Here is a 19,082-nt window from a genome sequence, read left to right as displayed (position 1 = left end):
ATTTGCAGAATGAGTGCAATTCTTCGATTGACAAATGTTCAAACACTTTGAGCCAACAGTGCGGATTAAGTATGAATTTCATCCCTCTTCTGATTGACTCTTCGGATGAATCGATTTTAGCCACATTTGAAGGTGGATGTAACTGAGATCTCGTTGTTTTTCTCTTCATTTGAATTCTTTTCCATTCCATTGCAAAGCACAAGAGAAATAAAATAGTTTATTTGAATGATAAATTTACAATTCACAAAAAAAAAAATATTGAAATATTGGTTTTCGTTGGCGAAAATGTTTTAATGCAATTTTACTTTGAAAACTTTTTTGAATTGACTGTTTGCAACTAGGCTGTGCTAAAGTAGTTTTGAAACTAGACTGATGAAATCTATGCAAATGCAGGCCCTTATATACAAATATTTTTGTAATTGGGATATTGCAAAGTGTCCTTTCTGATTATACTGACTCATTGTCATTGCACATACCAAATGACATACACCTAATTGAACTTGATTGCTGCAAAGTACTCATTAGTGACATCTAGCTATTATGTGGATGTGTTTGAATGGTAAGAATTGCGTCTCTAATTTTTGCCAAGATCCATATTATTTCTTGTAATTTCCGCTTTTTTGAACAAGCGATTTTTTTCCGTTAAAACAATGAAAATTAAGGTTCAGGGCAATAAAGTGAAATCGAGCTACACAATGACAACAATAATGCTATAAAGTTATAAAATAAAATTCATTTATTCGTTTTACTTATGATGGTAACATTCATACGACGCACCAAAGTCAATAGAGAAAAATTAAACAGTTAAACACAAAACAAATGACATCATATGCATATAAATATTATTATTCATTCGTTCATAGCTCTTCTTTTTTGGGTTTCTTATTTTTATTTAAGAACGTGGTATTTAATAAATACAAAAACATGCGTGGAATTGCCATTTTTTCATTTGTAATTCTTACCGTTAGTAAGTTAATGACCTTCTTGTTTAAGAGAGTTACTATTGAGTAAAGTTTGTTCTAATATTTTATATTTTCCATAGTGATAGTAAGAAACTAAAGAGAAATGTATCGGTAGCATTACACAATAAGTCCACGACAAAAACGTGAAAACACTCACCAATTTATATTATACGTTTGAGATGGAACGTCAAGCGTACTGGAAATAATAGAAATTTTATACTATATTGTACTTAAAAAAGAGAACTCGTTAAAATAAAACAAATTCGAAAGAATAATTGAAAACCCCCAGAAAATCGGCAAATGTTACGCATTTGGCTTTCACAGTCGAGCTTCATAAACGTTATTTAAATTGGAGTTTTGAGTGTGCTTTTCGGTTTCAAAGTAGTATTGATAAGATAGTAGCTAGGGGATAACCGTGAATTGCAGATCGAATAATTTATAATAATAAACGCTATTTCTCTCTAGTTTTCACTAATTCTGCTAGTATTTCTACTAGTTTGTTCTAATACTGCTATTTTTTGCTAATTTCTCTAGTACGTCAACGTAATAACTGAAATGTGTTTACGTAAATGTTTCAAGTTGACACTTTCAACGTGTATATTTGAAGCAGGCACTAGCGTATACGTTTTCAGTAAGAAATCTGTCATCAAATCTACATTTCCGATTGCAATTCGTAAATTGTAGTTAATACAGATGAAACGTGCTTGGTTACGTGCCATTGAATATATTTTTATTTAAAAATGAGAAAAAGCGTATTTAACTACATATTTTGATACATTTTAGTTCAACACTATTCAATTCGTTTGTTTTGTGAATTTTATTTTAATTAATTATTTCAATATATTCAAGAATAAATGCTTACTAAAGTATATACGTGTACAGTGCTAATTCTGCTATTTATTGCTAATTTTGCTATTTTCTTCATGTAAATTTCCCTATTTTTTTGCTAATGTGCTAATTCTAATTCGCATGGATATCCCCTAGGATAGTAGGCGTTTGTTTTGTTTTGATACATAATATATTTTCGCTGCTTTATTTTATATTATTCAATTACTTCCTTTGGCAAAGTTGTAGCTCTTATTGAGACGAACATTTTTTATCGTTTACGAGGTAGAATTGATCAAATATAGCACTCATTAATAACTGTGTTTGGGACTTCAAAAAATATTGGTGTTTTATAGGGACCTTTAATAGATTAGTTGTGCGCCACTTGGACAAAAAAAACTCAGCAAAAGACGTTTTCAAAAAGATTTTTTTTTCTCAGAAAATCAAAACAGTGTGTTACTATAACTTAATTCTATTTTTATTATAAATTTTGACAAAATAGTCAATATTTTCTTAATGGTAAAATTGAATGAACTGAAAAGTTTTGAAGAAGACTTCTTGTTAAATGTGACGAATAGGCTCACAAGTAGTTCAATGATTTGGCTTCATTCACCATTGCTTTTTGGCCGTCTAGAACTTCCAAGGCATTTGGAATGATTTGATCAGCAGGTAAAATGAAAGCATGTTCACCTACAAATTAAGGAATTTATAACCAACCAAATTTTAACATTGAATACATAAATTCTTGCAACAATTTATTTTTCATTCGGAAAATTAATAACTTACCTTTATCGCGTAGTTCAATCGTATAAGTGGAACCTTTTTAACGCCATAGACCCAGTCTATACTTTCGCCAGACGAAACATCTATATAGAAAAATCTGGTTAAACTAAAGATTAAGTTATCATCTTAAATTAAAAAATAAGACTCACAATCGTCGTAAGAATTTTCACAGGTATAATCACTGCCATATCGATTTTTCATTGCTTCTGTTGTTTTTTTGCCAATTTGTCCCTAAAAATTTCAAAAGAAATATCACCAATATATTCCTGATGTCATTTTTAGAAGAGAAATTAAATATATACCAAGTCATTCGATTCTGGTATAGGTTCATTCCTTTTTTTATTTCCTATAACTCCTAGTGGAGCATAGGGCCTTCAGATAAGAATTCTTATCTTTCTGGTTTCTGTTGATCAGTGAATTCAGATGAATCGGTGATCAGCCGATTGTATCCTACATTTTTTTATGATTTTGCCATATTCTATATGGCATTGGATTTCTATTTTACGCGTCTGTGCTGAAATCCATACCTTTGTTGTACACAGAGACGGTTGACACAGTATTTTACGACTACATACGATATTCTAAACGGTCACCCATTTATCTCCTGACCAAAGCTTGTGCAGCTTAACTCAGTTGATCGAATAGTGCCGTAGTAGTCGTAGCCCAATCAAAAAAATACTTCCTCTTATTTATTTATGTTTTGCTTATATATATAATGCAAAAAAGATGAGTCCAGCACTCCCACTTGAAAGAGTAGTTTGAAGACTCAGGCTAGTCCAATTTTCTTTGTGTGAATCTATTTCCTTGTGAACTATTGATAACGTTGTTCGTGCTACGCTATCACATGGGAGGTTAGTGTGGCGAAAAGTCGACTCGCTATATATATACGAAATCCCAATCTAGAAGGCCGTCACTATGGTATATACCATTTTGTTAAGCAGCGTTTTGCAATCCACCTGTTGGTTATTCCTATTGACATATATTTTGAGTACACATAATCCTTTTGCATTTAATAAACGATGAACAGACAGTTGAGCACTGTAAATTATTTATTTGAACATTTCCATTGTTACCAATTAAAAATTACAATATAAAAACTAATAAAATATGTCAAAAGACAACGCTAATGAGAGCGTTTTTTCTTTCATCTCGCAAGAATATGAAAACGTATTTGAAATGGTTTCATATGAATACTGCAGGCAATACGGCACCGCAACAATACGCAATGACTTATCGAATATGGTGTTTGTTTGAGCTTCTACACACAAATGATAACTAACCTCAATATGAACAAAAATTGACATAAAACTCAATTTATCCGAAGTCTCAACCGTTTTGGGATAAATTTTAGTATGCATTTTTTCCGCTCAAATGCCAAAGGGATATATGAATGAGGTAGAATAAAAACTACTTCTCGAAAAATTGCTATTTTAAAACGAAACCTAAAAAAAATTTCAATAAAAAGTGAATCAATTTTTTTTTGTCCAATTGAAGTGAATCAAGAAAATTTTGTTCAATAAAAGTGAACCAAAAAAAAAATTTCACTCGGTTTTTTCAGTGTAAAATACACTAAAATGAATTTTTTTTTTGGGTTCACTTTTATTGAACAATTTTTTTTTGGTTCACTTCAATTGGACAAAAAAAAATTGATTCACTTTTCATTGAAAGTTTTTTTTAGGTTTCGTGTTTAAACATTTTTCGAGAAGTAGTTTTTATTCTACCCCATTCATATGTTAAGCACTTAAATATTTGAGCGGAAAAAATCTGAACTAAAATTTATCCCAAAAACGGTTGAGACTTCGGATAAATTCAGTTTTATGTCAATTTTTGTTCATATTGAGGTTAGTTATGATTTGTGTGTAGTATATTCTTGACAGCAGCACATAGCAAGCGTATGCATTACGTCGACTTTATCTGTATTCACATATATTGTTTCGTGCACATCAATCAAAATCGTTAGTACGAATGCAAGTATCGTTACAAACAGTGCGCTTAGCTTTTTTTCGAGTTGAAAAGAAGGTGTTTAAAAAACATTTAAAAACTTAAACAAATTAAGTGAAAAAGTGTGATCCACTGATCGATAATAATGGGTGGCAAAAATTGTAAGAAAAGATGATTTTTTTTTTAAATTCGTTTCCCTTGATTCTATTAAATTGATCTATTGTAATTTTTCATGTTATTGTGAAATATATATCCTGAAACATCCTCAGTGAAATTTATTTGTTTAAACTTAATTTTTTCTCTAAAATTGGATATTTTAGATGATATCAATTTTTTTTGTATGAAAAATACACCTATTTCACAACATGATGAAATTCAATCGCAATGGGCAATTCAATTATACTGCAATACCCTTAGTATATGATGAAATATTTTATTGCGTTTCAAATCCTATTATTTTTGTTTCAAAGTATGCTTCGCCGTAGTATGCAGAAATTTGTTATCACAGTTTCGCAAAAAAAATTCAATTCTATAAATACGTATATGCGTTGCTATATGTGTGTGCTCTATACATATGTATCAACTTTTCAATTATATATTGATGCTGATGCCATTGTAGTTCTATGACTCATACCAAGTGTGTAATTTCACCACTGTTCCTAAATATTTCAAGTGATTTGCAAAATTGAATTTACTTTTGGTTTTCGAAATTGGGGACACTTTTTGCCTTTGTTATTTTATTTTTATATTCTCTGCGGTCTTTTTTCTTTGAATAACGGTGTTAAATAATCAACAAGTAAATCTTAAAGTGAGAAGTAAATTCACAAGTCTTTATCTTATAATTTCTAAGATCCAAAAAAGAGCAAGAGTGCTTCGCAGCAGTCTTCAAATCCTCCTGTAACTCCGCCAACTCAACAGCAAGGTGGCCAGCGACAAGAGCGCGGTGTGCAACAACAACAACACCAAGATCAACAACGTCGACCACAACCAGAGCAGCAACAACCTCAACAACAAGGTGCCTCCAATCCAAGAAATGATGGTAGGTTTTCTTTTATAAAGAAAAAATATTTAGCCATAGCAATTTCTAGCCGAAAAATAAACGCAAAATACTTTTTTATTTTCAAAAATGTACGTATCGGTTTAGATTGCAAAAAAAGGAAGAATGTTGTGCAACAATCTTCTGTAACTCCGTCAGCTCAACAGCAAGGCGGCCAGCGACAAGATCGCGGTGTGCAACAACCACATCAAGATCAACAACGTCGACCACAACCAGAACAGAAACGGGTACAATCTCAACAACAAGGTGCCTGGTCGACACGCCCAAGAAATGATGGTTAGTTTTCTTCCTCCATAATAAAAATGTGGCAAATCATTAGAATTTGAGCAATAAAACCATTTTTTTAATTCAAAAAACGTACGTATCGTTTGTTGTTCATTATTTTAGATTATAAAATGGAGACGAATGCTCATAAGCAATCTTCAAATAATACATGGCGTGCAAATCCGCTAACTCAACAACAAAGCGGTCAACGACAAAATCGTGGATTGCAGCAGCAGCACCACGATCAACGTCGACCACAAACAGAACGGCAAAATGTGCAGCCTCAACAACAAGGTGCTCGGTCGAAGAAGCCGGAAGCGTCAACAAGCGGTGGCGTAAAAAAATCACCAAAGCCATCTGAATATGTACTTCCGTCAATTGAAGAGATTGAAAAGAGTGGTATTGAATTGTTGAAAGTTTTTTCGAATGAAAAGGGATCTGATGGAGACCCGCTGGGATTGGTAGAAACCAATTATGTGAGAGTATCAATCGACAAGGTCGTTGAAAACATCTATCACTATGATATCGAGTTTAGTCCAGATCGACCGAAAAAACTTCTTTGGTCGGTATTCGAAAAGTTCTTTGAAACGAATTACTCAGACGCAAACGTTTATGTCGCCTTTGATAGAAAGAAAAATGCATACGCTACTCAGAAGCTCAAGATTGATGGATTACAACAAAGTATACAGATTATTCATCCTGAAACCGGCAAAGAGTTACATTTCGATGTAACTATTCAAGAGGCTGTTACAAATTTTGAAATTCCATTTAAATTTCCATTGATGCAGTAAGTATCAACGACTTTCAGTATTATTGTATCATTCGGTATATTATTTTCTCATTTTCGCATAATATAGATACGCAACACAAAAAAGCATCAGCGACACATCAACTGTACAAGGCTTGGATATCATTCTAAAGGTGATTTTACTTTGAATCAATTTATGTACATGGTTTCATCACATACAGCAATCATAAATTATATATAAAAAAAATCATTAATATTTTGCAGAGTGCATTCCGTCAAGAACATCTAAAGTTTGGTATGATTTATCTTACCCCGTGATTTTTTTCAACAAACATGCGCTGGAACAATACGCAAAGATCTATATTTGGGGGAAGGATGCGAGCTCCGATTTGGTTTGTTCCAGAGTTTAGTGCTTGGGGACGAACTATTTTTGAACGTCGATGTGGCGCACAAGGCCATAGCCAAACGTTATTCGAGTTTGATTGACTTGTTGAAAGACTTCGCAATTGATTTACGATATAAGCAAGACTATTTGAATAATCCATGGCTGAAATATTTTCGAGATGCATTACAAAGGCATCTATCAGGATTGGATATTTGTTATAATCAACCTGGAACGGATATCAAGTCGGTTCGAAAATTTCTTGAAATTGAAAATAAACCTAAAGACGTATATTTCGATTCTAATGGCGTCCGAACAACCGTTCAAAAATATTTCAACGAAAGAGGCATACAGATCAAGTACACTGAATTGCCATGTCTTCGTATTGGAAGTCAAAATAGCAATATAACCGTACCGATGGAATTTTGTTCCATTCCCGAACAGGTATTTTTTTCGTGTTTAAGCCATGCATTTCTGGATCTCTAAATATCCAATTAAATTCGTTTCTTAGGCGACCAACAAAAAATGTACGGAAAAACAGACATCAAATATGATCGGCCATGCTGCCACCGATACAAACACAAGAAAGAAGAGAATCATGGATTTAAACAGTGCCATTAATCATAATGGATCTGAAACTATTCAAGGTTTTGGACTAAATATTGGTGATCAATTCGAAAAAGTACCGGCAAGACAATTACATCCGCCAATGATTGAATATAAAAACGGCAAGCAGAAACCAATTAAAGGAGCATGGAAGGCCGATAATAAAATATTCTTGCATACAGAGCAATCTGGTGATGCATTAAATTGGGGAATTTTAAACACCAGTGTTCGAACAAAATCAATTGATTTAAATGATTTCACTAGAATGGTAATTTAATATAATTTTATCCGAACTTTTTTAGCATTTTCAACATAAAATTATACTATTTCAGTTGTACAAAGAAAGCCAGAAGAAAGGTTTAGATTTAATTCAAATACCGATCTACAATAAAACGATTGAAATGGGCGACAGATTTGGTAAAGGTACAACATATAAATCTAATGTGTGCGTGCATAATACTAACTTGATTTTATTTCTAACAGTTTCAAAACAGCAAGAACAAAAACTACAAACCGAATTCGAAGCAATCGCCAAAGAGAATACAGTTCGTGTTCTTTTTTGTGTCGTGCCCGATAGTGGTGCAGTTTATTCCTGTATAAAGCAAATTGCAGAATACAAGATAAGAGGCGAAATTGGTGTTTTAACGCAATGCGTTAAGGCTAAAACACTTGAAAAGAAAGCAAACGATTCGTCTACGATTGGCAACATTATTCTCAAAGTGAATGCTAAGCTAAATGGAACGAATCACAAACTAGAAGTATCTCCAGTAATTCAAGGAAAACGATGCATGTTTGTTGGTGCCGATGTGACCCACCCCAGTCCAGATCAACGCATGATTCCAAGGTATAGTAAAATCTATTCATTGTATTTTTTCTTTTTTGATTTAAAAAATTCATGTTACTTTCATAGTGTTGTGGGAGTTGTCTCGTCGTTCGATAAACACGGATTCAATTACAAAGCTGAACATTATTTTCAGCCGTCGAAAATGGAAATCATTGAAAATTTCAAGGAGATAATGAAAAGTCATTTGAAGTTCTACATGGAAAAAAATGGCGATTTGCCGGAGAAAATTTTTTATTATCGGGATGGAGTGTCCGAGAGTCAATTCGCTCAGGTGATGGCTATTGAAAGAAATGACATGTCTTTGGCATGTGCTGAAATTCAACCCGGATACGAGGAACAAGTGAAAATGACTATAATCATTGTGCAAAAGCGCCACCATACTCGCCTATTTCCATGCAAAGAGACTAAAATTTTAAAGGTGGATGAAGATAGAAATAATAATGTGCCACCTGGAACTATCGTCGATACAACTATCACTCGCCCGAATCAAAATGATTTCTTTCTGGTTTCGCATCAATCAATACAAGGTGTTGCCAGGCCAACAAAATACTGTATTCTCTTAGACCAGGGAAATCATACAAATAATGAGCTGCAAGAACTCACCAATCACGTAAATATTAAATACCATTGCAATGACTGCTTACGAACCATAATGCCATTTCTTTTCTCCTTTTTTAGCTTTGTTATTTGTATACACGATGCAATCGCGCTGTTTCATAGTAAGTACTTGAGTATACATCCAACGTCTCTTTCTTTTAATAATAATTTCTATTTCCTTTTTTTGCATACAAAACAGTCCCACCCCGACGTACTATGCTCATCACGCAGCCAAACGTGGTCGTGTTCACATTGAGCATCAAGATGTGAAATTGGACAATTTGCAGAACGAAAATGCAATCCGCAAAGTCAAAGCCAATATCAAAAATGGTCATTCAATGTTCTTTGTCTGAACAAAATGGATGAAAGATTTGCAATCTTTGAATGAAAAAAAATATCAATACCCATAAACACTTATATTATCCATATTATCAGAAAATTTTAATCACATATTATACTTTAAATAACTAACACATCAATTTGTTTTATGCACATGCGATAATAATCACACGGTGTGATTTACACCATATTAACCACCAAAACAAAAAAAGGCAAAAAAAATTAAAAAATGAATAAAAACGTTACATGTACCAATACTTCGTGTAACACAAAAAAAACCGTCATGTTATTTAATTTAAATCACCCGCTTGGTAAAATTGCAGAACTGTCAAATAAAGTGCAGACGTCAACGTACGACTAACGTCACTTGCTACGTGACATTTAAAGCGAAAGGCAGTGTTTTCATCTTTTTTCTCAATTAATCTAGTTTATTTTCTTACATATATCGTATTTTGGCAAGTGTATGAGATCAAGGCTAGGTTTTCTTTTGTTTAAATTTCTCACCATTTTAAGAAATCAATTGAAATAATGGATGCAAGTGATTTTGCGAGTGGTCGTACTAGTGGTGATGGTATGGAATTTGTGGATACGGTTCAAGCGGATCGAACTACTGTGAAAGTTCCATTGACATCACCAAATACTCGTACGAATACGCTGAAAACAACTGATGAATCGACAAGCCGAATTCCGGGTGCAACGACAATTTATCGGTTTGACGATAATCAAAGCAATTCAGTTAAATTGCCTGCAAAAGTTCCACAAGGAAAATTATTTCACTTAGTGCCTCATTTAGTTAGTACGAAAAAAACATGTTCACTTAAAAACAAAGCACCACGATTTGTGCCATTTGAACCGTACAAAGCAGCTGTAAGTTGTCAATTTTATTTTCGAATTGAAATCTCTACTAACATTGCCCCTCCCTCAAAAAAAAAACATTATCAATTAGGTAAATCCAATGGTACCCGAAATGTTGTCAAAGCGACAGCGATCAAATAAGAAAAATAATTTGGATTTAAACACTTTGGTGTGTCATGTGGCGAATATAAAAACCAGCGAATTTAATAATATGAATTTTGAAAGTGATGAAGCAAAAGAAGCGGCAGCCACAAAGCAAAAAATGTATGAAAAACAAATTGGCGAGATGAAAAAGGAGCGTGATTCATTTGAAAGTCAGCTAAAGTTTCAGGTTCAGGTGAATTCTGAATTGAAAAATTTATTGGTCGCTGCAGTTGGCGAAGGTAATACATATAAACCTACGGCGTGTGTAAATAATGTTAACAGTTAATATGATTTTATTTCTGAAGATTTGCAAACCCGTGTCAATGTTTTAACAGAAGATAAATTGCAATTGGCCAGAGCACTGTTGAATTCAGCACACAACATTACAACACATACCGAGCAAATCGAGTATTTGGCCAATCAGAGCGAAGTATGGCGTAGCAAATTTTTAGCAAGCAGGTAAAATTTCATGGTTTTTTTTATTATTCACGTTAAATGTTCACTTTTTTTAAATTCTCTTTATTTATTCGTAGTTTAATGGTGGAAGAACTGGCACGATGGAAAGCGAGTTTAATGCAAAAGAATAAATTGCTGCTCGATTCGAATAAGCAAATGCTAGAAACAACTTCTCAACTTCGAGGCATGCAAGCGAGCATTTTACGAAATTTGAAATTCTTGGCCCAATTAAAGTCAATGAATCTTCCGTCATCGAATGTAACCGACCTTACATTGGAATGTCTTAACATTTCTGAGCAACTTGTTTTGCATTCTGGCATTGGCATGCCGGAAAGTTTGGATTTGACACATTTGGATACGACAACCGAATCCGAAAAGTTGGCAATTGATGCTATTCAGGCATCAAATCAGACTCTGGTATCATCGGACGCGGCACACAAGGCCGTTGTTCATCAAGCCTTTCCACCAACTAGAATGAGCGTGGAAACACAAACATCAGCGAACGATATCAATGAGTGATTAATTAACAAATAAAATGTAATTGGATTTCTTCAAACAAAATGAAGCCCAAAAGCAAATATTTAATTTAGATAATGTTTTATGAAATTCTCAAATGAGTGCTATTGTAAATACTATTAAAATCAAGATTAAAATTGTTTCAATATGATCGACAAAGTGAATACACCAATAATAAAAGTTATTTTCAACAAATAAAATTTACTTGAACTCGTTTAAATTTACATCTACTAAATTGATAATAACAAAGTCGCCGAATGTTTGAATTTGTTATTTTTCGACTTTGTTCTTTCCAAATGACACGTGCATGAGAGAAGCAATAAAAATATGATAATATTTTAAAATGTCAACCGAAAAAACGAGTTTTGACTCAAACTGGCTATACATACACCGGCTTTAATTCCATTCGAAAGAGGATGCTTCAATTTTTTGCTTAAAGAACGAGATTTTTCTTTCCAAAATCGACTATATCTCATCAATAACATCAACAAACGAATGTTTGCACATATTAACAATGAAAATAGTCCATTGAGTTCTTTTAGTTTGTTTAAAAAACGCCATCTCTATTCGAATGTACGAAGAACGGAAACCACTTATCACATTGCAAATAGTCATATTACAAGAGTTATTGCTTCAATGTGTATGCGTACGCGCGCATGTGTGTGTATGTACGATTTAACGCACTTTCTGTTAGACAGTTCTCGTCAGTAGTATTTTAAATGACCGAGTGCGAGCTCGCAATATATCGAGCAAACAACAAACCGTGCGAACAATATTAAAACTATGCATTCCGAATTTGCGTCTATAATAGTTTGTAGTTTGTTTCTTATGTAAAAAAAAATCGACAAAAAATCATTTTCACGTTTTGATTATTCGTTAATTTAATTGTGCCTGAAAAAAAGTGTTTTATTTTTTTGTATAAACCGATTGGCTTAGATCTATCGAAGTTTTTTTTTTGTGAAAGTCGGAAAAAGTGGAAAATTATCGAGTTGAATGATTGAAAAATGATGTAAATGAAATTGTTCCAGAAGCAAGCATCAGATTAAATCAAGTGATGAGAATAATAAATGGGATTATCGTCGCAAAATGATAAAATGTTCATGATTTTTTTTTATTCCTAAGAAAGTGTGTTTGTTTTTTTTCCTTCACTTAAAGCCTTACGACAACGACAGAGAAAAGCCCAAAAAAAAAACGTTAGTATTTGTGTAATAAAATGTAGGCCTATTTCACTTGAGGCGCGCGTGTGTTTGTATGTGTATGCATGTATTTGTGTCGGCGCGAATGTGTTGGTGCATGCAATGTGAACGCACTCAGTTTTCGACCATGTTTTCTGTTAGTCGTTGGGATCTATTTTTGTTTTGACTTTGCTTCGTCTGCTTGAAACAATCACAAGACCGAATAAGAAAAACAGACATAAGCACTCGACGACCGCTTACCACATTGCCCGTGTGATGGTATTTCGTTTAAAATACAAACTTTTCATGTGTATATTTCGCCATCCGTGATCGAATCGCATGCGAAACATATACAAAGGAAATCCATTTGGGCGCATAAATATTTATATAGATTTGCATTTATCTTATGTTCGAATGTAACACACGGAACAGGCAATGCTCAAATGCGCGCGCTCGTTTGTGTGTTTGTACAAAGAGAGCATTGAAAGAGACTGATGTTTTTAAATACATGCGATTTCCTAAATTGTCATGCTGTCTTACGGCAAGAGATAGAAGATGAGAAAATAAAAGCAAAACGAAATAAACCAGTGTATGTATCTCTCTAGGTACAGGAAAGACTAACTTGTTTTCAGTGGTGTTACATTCAGAGTTGTGTACGCGTTTTTTTTCCTTCTCTTTTCGCATAAACAATTTTACCTTTGCCGTTCGGTAACCATTCTATCAGTGCAAACTCTTTATACCCAAAATAAAACCTTGAACTTTTTTTTTTGCAATATTATTTAATATCCGCCGAAAATATAAACAATATTATTTGGATTACCTCAAATCAGACATATTTGATTTGTTTAGACAAATGTTGTGTAAATAAATTGGTCTGTGGTAATTTGCTGATTGAATGAAATGAACAGCCGTTGCACGACTGCCTTGAAGTGAATGTTTTATATTTTGTTTTGTTTAAATTTCGTTGTATGTTTATCAATTCATCGAAGAAAAAAAATTGGTTCATGTTCATAAATAATAATTTGAGATTTTTTTTTCGTGTGTGACCCTAGATTAAATGTATTGAATCGAATGCAAACAAAATCCATATGAAATCCGCAACAGTTATTAAATTGGAAACACCAAACCGAATTATCTGAATGAACAGCAATCAGTCTATGTGTCACTAATGATCCAGCCGATGTATCATCATCCACAACCAGTATGTTGAACAAAACAAAAAATATTGATTTTTTTTTTATTTTTCGTGAATGACGTAAAAAGAGCATGAATTCAATTAACATTTTTAATGCGTGTCATTTCATATTTTTCGCTTGTTTTGTGTAGGTCATTGGTCCAAAGACGGTTGTGTTGTATCGAACCAGTAAACATGGTTTTGGATTTACATTACGTCATTTCATTGTTTATCCACCTGAATCACCAGCCGTAAGTTACAACATTTCATAGTACAAAAACAAAAATTTATTCTGAACAAAAAAAATAATAACGCAATTATTCCGAATGTCGCGTATAATAGGAACGGAATGTGGCTGGTGTATTGAATATAACACAGCCGATGGACACGGTATTTGTAAAAGATGTCCGAATAAATGGGCCAGCACACATTGGTGGCTTAAGACCGGGAGATCGTTTACTTTCGGTTAACGGAATGCTGGTTGCTGGAACACCCTATGCAAATGTTGTACGAGCAATTCAACAAACACCAGCCATTCTAAAATTGATTGTCGTACCAAAAGACTGTGATATATTACAAACGGTATGCAAAAATTCATATGTTGACCATAAATGTTAGAAAGTGATTACCATTTATTAATAATAATTCAAAAAAATAAAAATGTTGCCTTCTTTGGTTTTGTGTGTCTTTTATACATAGCTTTTTAGCGAATCAGCTCACAGTCCCGAATCCAATCAACGGCCTTGTATTTATGCAAATCCACAAGATATTTCATTTAATGCGATTCAATCAAATGCGAATCACGTTCCAGTTTCATCGCCCAATTTGGATACCAGTACTTGCAGTAATGTCGCAATGACAAATTTAATGCGAATTAATCCGAATGCAAAGCACCTCAACGAAATGGCTCATCGACATTCATTCAACGAAAGTATCTACTCCGAACCATACGGTGGACGATATGTGGCTGGCAACAATAGCACGCATCGGCTTGAGCCAAATCCATTAAGTGAAAGTGCAAGTGCATCGAATATTTATAGTGGCAAAGTGGTGACATCAACACGAAATAATCCACAATATTTTTTTCCGCAAAATAATTTGTCTCATAGAGATGTTTATGGAACAACTTCGTCAATTGCATCGTCCAACGGTATTTGTGTCGATGTTAATTCAGCGCGTTCAAGCATTTATAGTGATAGAAGGTAACGCGTTTTAGTTAAATTCAACGTTAAAATACGTAACGCTTTTAGTTAATTCGGAAATGCAAATGACATACTTTCACCCATCTACCGTCGCAATAGGATGGAATTCAGGTGATGCGTCACATCGAATTAAATCCATTTTCGACGATAGATGATAAGAATGCACTTCTATTTAAATTTTTAAAAAATCTTGCCTTTATTCATAGTTTGCTTTTTTACTAACTCTTTCTTCCTCTTCTCATCCTTCCATTGATGACGTTAATGATTGAAACACATATGTGACACTACTTTTGACCATTATTGGATGTACTTGTGTTAACAATTGTTTATTGAACAGTGATAGAACAATCTTAAACGAACAAACACCACCGAGCACACCGCGGCTTTCGCACGGTGACAACGAACAAATTCACAACAACAAAGCAACAAATCCAAATAATAATTCAACGGCATCAAATGCATCTGGATCTCAAGCAACACAGCAATCAAAACCAATTTTAACAAATACTGAACAAGTGCAAACATTGCAATCAAACTCGATTAGTTTAGATAAATCTTCATTAGGTGCAGACGGCAATAGTGGTGATCAAAGTAAGACAACCAAGTGGCGGTAACAATATGTGGTATTAATTAAATGTTTGTGTTTATTGCAGAGTCTGAAAAAATCAACGAAACTACAGCGCCTGTGATGCGTCGCCAAAAAATTGTCAATAATAATGCGGAACGATCTGTTCGGCGAATTTCCTATTTACGAGCGACAGCCAACGATATTTCTCTTCAAGAATCGGAAAAAATTGAAGACAGTGTCAAAGTTGAAAAAAAAGAAGAAAAAGCGACATTGAGCGATGAGCTACTGATGTTGAAACAATTTTTCAAACGGTGAGTTCAACACAAACCAAAAGTCAATCCCATTCAATTCTAATCCTGTTTCTATGTCGTTCATTACAGAAATGCAACATCAGAAAAATCAACAGATCACGACCTCGATGGAAAGCTAACGATGAAAATAGCATATATTGAGAATGAAAAAGCGCCAGAACGTGAATGGCATCGAATCTTAGCTAAGCTCCTTGGCGATAAACTTCAAATCACCATTCTTAAAAATAGCGAAGCCGAAGAGGTATGGTATCGCATGTTTTGTGAATGAAACGTCCAACATTCAAATGAAAATGAACAATTAAAACATTTACTATTTGAATTTTTATTTTAAAACAGCCAACGGATACATCGGGCCTAATAAACTTGCGACAATTCCATGTGACAAAAAGCAGTTATACGAAGCGGAAATATGTGTTCAAACTTACAACAGTTTCCCCAGATGCAAAACCCGCATCGCCATCACCAGTCGCGATACAGAATCAAAAGACCGAATTTCTGATTCAAGCCGACGATCAAGCTAGTTTTGAATTGTGGAAAAGTAAACTCGAAAATATTACACGCCCGCCAGAATATACGGTAAGTGTCTACAACTACTAGTAGTGTTGAATCGAGTGACATAAATATTGTTCATTTTTTTAATTAGGAGCATAAATTGCAACTTGCGCCGAAGGATAAAATTAATGGCAGTTCGTCAACGCTCGAAAAAGATATGTCTTCAAAGGCTCGAACGTGGAAAGGGCTGGTGGCTCGTCAATTCCGCCGTATTCAAGGTCAACAAACAAGTGCTCCGAATTCGGCGAATAATTCAATGGACATACCAAATGTGGCGTCCATTGGTGTTCCACTCTCACAGTGTCCCATTTCCGAAAAGAATAAGTATGTGCCTTTGATTCTAGCCCGATGCACTGACATCGTTGAGACACGTGGACTTGCCATCGTCGGCATATATAGGATACCAGGCAACACGGCAGCTATATCGGCACTCACCGAACTTGTGAACAAAGGATTCGACGAACAAACGCTAAACGATCCACGATGGGAAGATGTAAACGTTGTATCAAGTTTATTGAAACTATTTTTACGTCGTTTACCAGAAGCTCTGATTCCGAATGATATGTATAACCAATTCATTGATGCTGATAATCAAACGGGATTAAAAAGGTAATTTTTTCGAGGTTCAAAATCACAAATTCGAAAATATTTATCGATTTTATGTCTTTGGTCTCAGATTAACGGCGCTTAAAGAACTGATCGACAATATCACGATTCAGTTTTATGAATCGCTCAAGCATTTAATGCATCATTTGTTCCTGGTCAGCCAAAACTGTCAAATTAACTTGATGGAACCCAAAAATTTGGCCATCATTTTTGGGCCATCGGTTGTACGCAGCTGCAATGAAACATTAGAAACAGTTGTGAAAGATATGAAGCATCAATGCCGTATTGTTGAAGCGCTTGTTTCACACGTAAGTTAACCACTATTATTGGATACACGTTTACTACGTTTACTAATGAAATGCATCGCTAATAAACTTAATATCCATTTCAGTACGAGTATTTCTTTGAGAATGGAGAAGTGCCGAAAATATGCGAACGACCAGAAGCTGTTTCTGAAACCGCTCCGAAGGAACAAACGAACCTTCTGCTGGACAATGTTTCCAAGATTGAATGTAAAACATTTCTCTTGACTTTTTGCAATTCACTAAAATATTACGAATACATATTTTTCCAATCTTTTCTGCAGCATACAATGATCAAATGGAGAAAACGCGATTCGGTTTTAAGTTTGTGCAAGCGGCTCGAAGTCGAAAGTCAAAGAAGAAACAAACATCATTATTATCTTCAATGACATCGGACACAATGTCAATGGACAGCAGCAGCACGGTAACTTCAATATTTGAATTGATTCGATTAGTTTTTTGTATTCGATTTAATGATCTTTTCGTTACAGTCAACGGAATACCGAGATTCATCAGTGACAAAAGTTGAAAATATGACCGATGTTGATTGCCTACAAAGCAGTTTATCAGCTGATGATGCAGCCGATCTATTCTGCGAAGATAGTGGTGAGTGTGATCCTTCGCATATTTTTGAAAAATAAATATAATTTTTTCGGTGTGACTTCACACAGGATCAATGTCATTGGCAACATTAATACCAGCATTGGAAGATAAGTTTTATGCATTACACAATGGATCATTTGATTCTGAGAGCGGTCAATGTTTGGACGATACAACCGATTCAACGTCATTGTTGACACCTTCGCTGTTACGAAAACATCAAATCATTTCACTGCAACCATTAACAATTGGCGACGAAACCATTCCATATGCCGACGATTCACCCGACCAACCCACGATACCGGCAATAAATGAAAAGCCCATTGAAACACAAACTCATAGTTATCCATATGTAACGATACGTAATAAACCGTGGAATCCAGCCCATTCGAATCGAATAATTGGGCCAAAGGCATACCGCAACCAAGACGCCGTTGATACAAAATCAATAAATTCCATTTCGTCGGATGACAACGATACAGATGAATCGAATACCAGCGATCATGGTGGCAATCAAACGATTCGAATAAATAGCGAAGTAATTCGTGAAATGAATCGCATTCTCACCACATTAGAACGAAAAGCAACCAAATTGAATCGTTCATTGTCGCTGAATATAAAATATCATAATAATGAGTGTTGCTGTAACAGTGGTCACATTTTGAATAGTAATCACAGCAGTTGCCGTTCAATTGCAATGAATCGATATTCGCTGACAAAAGACGAGAAGACTGATAAAAATATTAATTTGGCAAAGAAACGCCAAATTCAAGACAATAATCATAAAAATCGGCGTTACACAAATCGACCGATCAAACGAAGGCACACCGTGGGCGGAATTCATTATGGCTATAACAGCAAAGCCCATCCGGTGGAACCAACGCAAACGCGATAACACCAATTCTAGAAGCCAATTCGAATGGATCACAGGATAATTTTTTTTTTTGTAAACAGTGAGAATAACCTCAAAGTACTCGGAAAAGAGAATAACAGAAAAATGAATTATTAAAATCTTATTTGCTAGTTTTTTTTGTTTACGTTTATGTATGTTCAATTATTCGGCTTGGTACTTTTTTTTATAAATATTTATTCGTAATATTTAATTTTTTTATACGAATTTGTTTTGTCAATGGAAGCGAAAGAAAAATCAAAAAATAATTGAATTAAATTGATTAAATATTTTTGCACGTCATCAAAGAAAGTTGGTTCTTTTATTGTTAACCGGTTTTCAGGTTGCTATGGTTACCAAGTGGCTTTGGTAATGTGGTTGCCA

At 34.2% G+C, this 19,082-nt stretch overlaps 2 protein-coding genes, 1 long non-coding RNA gene and 1 pseudogene across 8 annotated transcripts; 3 read left to right on the top strand and 1 right to left on the bottom strand.

Annotated features, from left to right (window-relative positions):
* Positions 1 to 2,196: 2,196 nt before the first annotated feature.
* On the bottom strand, positions 2,197 to 3,742 carry LOC116343765. Of its 2 annotated transcripts, none has more exons than XR_004201354.1 (4): positions 2,873 to 3,742; positions 2,720 to 2,801; positions 2,574 to 2,667; positions 2,197 to 2,477 (listed from the first exon to the last, which is right to left on the bottom strand). It is a non-coding gene; the product is annotated as an uncharacterized LOC116343765 (long non-coding RNA). The 2 variants fall into 2 exon arrangements; XR_004201355.1 differs by having other exon boundaries at positions 2,574 to 2,653.
* Positions 3,743 to 4,458: 716 nt separating this feature from the next.
* LOC116343764 lies at positions 4,459 to 9,583 on the top strand (annotated as a pseudogene).
* A 130-nt stretch (positions 9,584 to 9,713) lies between these two features.
* LOC116343763 (golgin-45) lies at positions 9,714 to 11,523 on the top strand. Its single transcript, XM_031771986.1, has 4 exons — positions 9,714 to 10,215; positions 10,295 to 10,586; positions 10,653 to 10,806; positions 10,881 to 11,523. Exons 1-4 carry the CDS (start codon positions 9,877 to 9,879, stop codon positions 11,320 to 11,322), a joined length of 1,227 nt encoding a protein of 408 aa, XP_031627846.1. The 5' UTR covers positions 9,714 to 9,876; the 3' UTR covers positions 11,323 to 11,523.
* A 587-nt stretch (positions 11,524 to 12,110) lies between these two features.
* LOC116344342 (rho GTPase-activating protein 21) lies at positions 12,111 to 18,941 on the top strand. 5 transcript variants are annotated; one of them, XM_031772837.1, is made up of 15 exons: positions 12,111 to 12,129; positions 13,547 to 13,695; positions 13,821 to 13,919; positions 14,011 to 14,250; positions 14,368 to 14,870; positions 15,208 to 15,461; positions 15,524 to 15,749; positions 15,819 to 15,990; positions 16,086 to 16,325; positions 16,393 to 16,910; positions 16,978 to 17,215; positions 17,299 to 17,419; positions 17,494 to 17,633; positions 17,701 to 17,815; positions 17,881 to 18,941. In XM_031772837.1, the coding sequence occupies exons 2-15, from the start codon at positions 13,663 to 13,665 to the stop codon at positions 18,702 to 18,704; spliced, it is 3,723 nt and encodes a 1,240-aa protein (XP_031628697.1). In that variant the 5' UTR covers positions 12,111 to 12,129; positions 13,547 to 13,662; the 3' UTR covers positions 18,705 to 18,941. The 5 variants fall into 5 exon arrangements, with proteins under 5 accessions (XP_031628697.1, XP_031628693.1, XP_031628694.1 ...); XM_031772833.1 differs by lacking the exon at positions 12,111 to 12,129 and adding an exon at positions 12,166 to 12,512; XM_031772834.1 differs by lacking the exon at positions 12,111 to 12,129 and adding an exon at positions 13,081 to 13,147.
* Positions 18,942 to 19,082: the final 141 nt, after the last annotated feature.

This window comes from Contarinia nasturtii, unplaced genomic scaffold (assembly GCF_009176525.2).
Source record: "Contarinia nasturtii isolate CC-2019 unplaced genomic scaffold, AAFC_CNas_1.1 Cnas_scaffold_1037, whole genome shotgun sequence".
Lineage (NCBI taxonomy): Eukaryota > Metazoa > Arthropoda > Insecta > Diptera > Cecidomyiidae > Contarinia > Contarinia nasturtii.
Note: the sequence above shows the minus strand (reverse complement) of the source record. Positions and strands in the feature narration are given on the sequence as shown.

Bases quoted from the DNA above. Each gene is read 5' to 3' on its own strand.
- LOC116343763 (XM_031771986.1), top strand. From the start codon at position 9,877: ATGGATGCAAGTGATTTTGCGAGTGGTCGTACTAGTGGTGATGGTATG. The intron at 10,216-10,294 runs GTAAGTTGTCAA...ATTATCAATTAG, and splicing joins TTGAACCGTACAAAGCAGCT to GTAAATCCAATGGTACCCGA. The intron at 10,587-10,652 runs GTAATACATATA...TTATTTCTGAAG, and splicing joins GGTCGCTGCAGTTGGCGAAG to ATTTGCAAACCCGTGTCAAT.
- LOC116344342 (XM_031772837.1), top strand. From the start codon at position 13,663: ATGATCCAGCCGATGTATCATCATCCACAACCA. The intron at 14,871-15,207 runs GTAACGCGTTTT...TTTATTGAACAG, and splicing joins AGCATTTATAGTGATAGAAG to TGATAGAACAATCTTAAACG. The intron at 16,911-16,977 runs GTAATTTTTTCG...CTTTGGTCTCAG, and splicing joins AATCAAACGGGATTAAAAAG to ATTAACGGCGCTTAAAGAAC.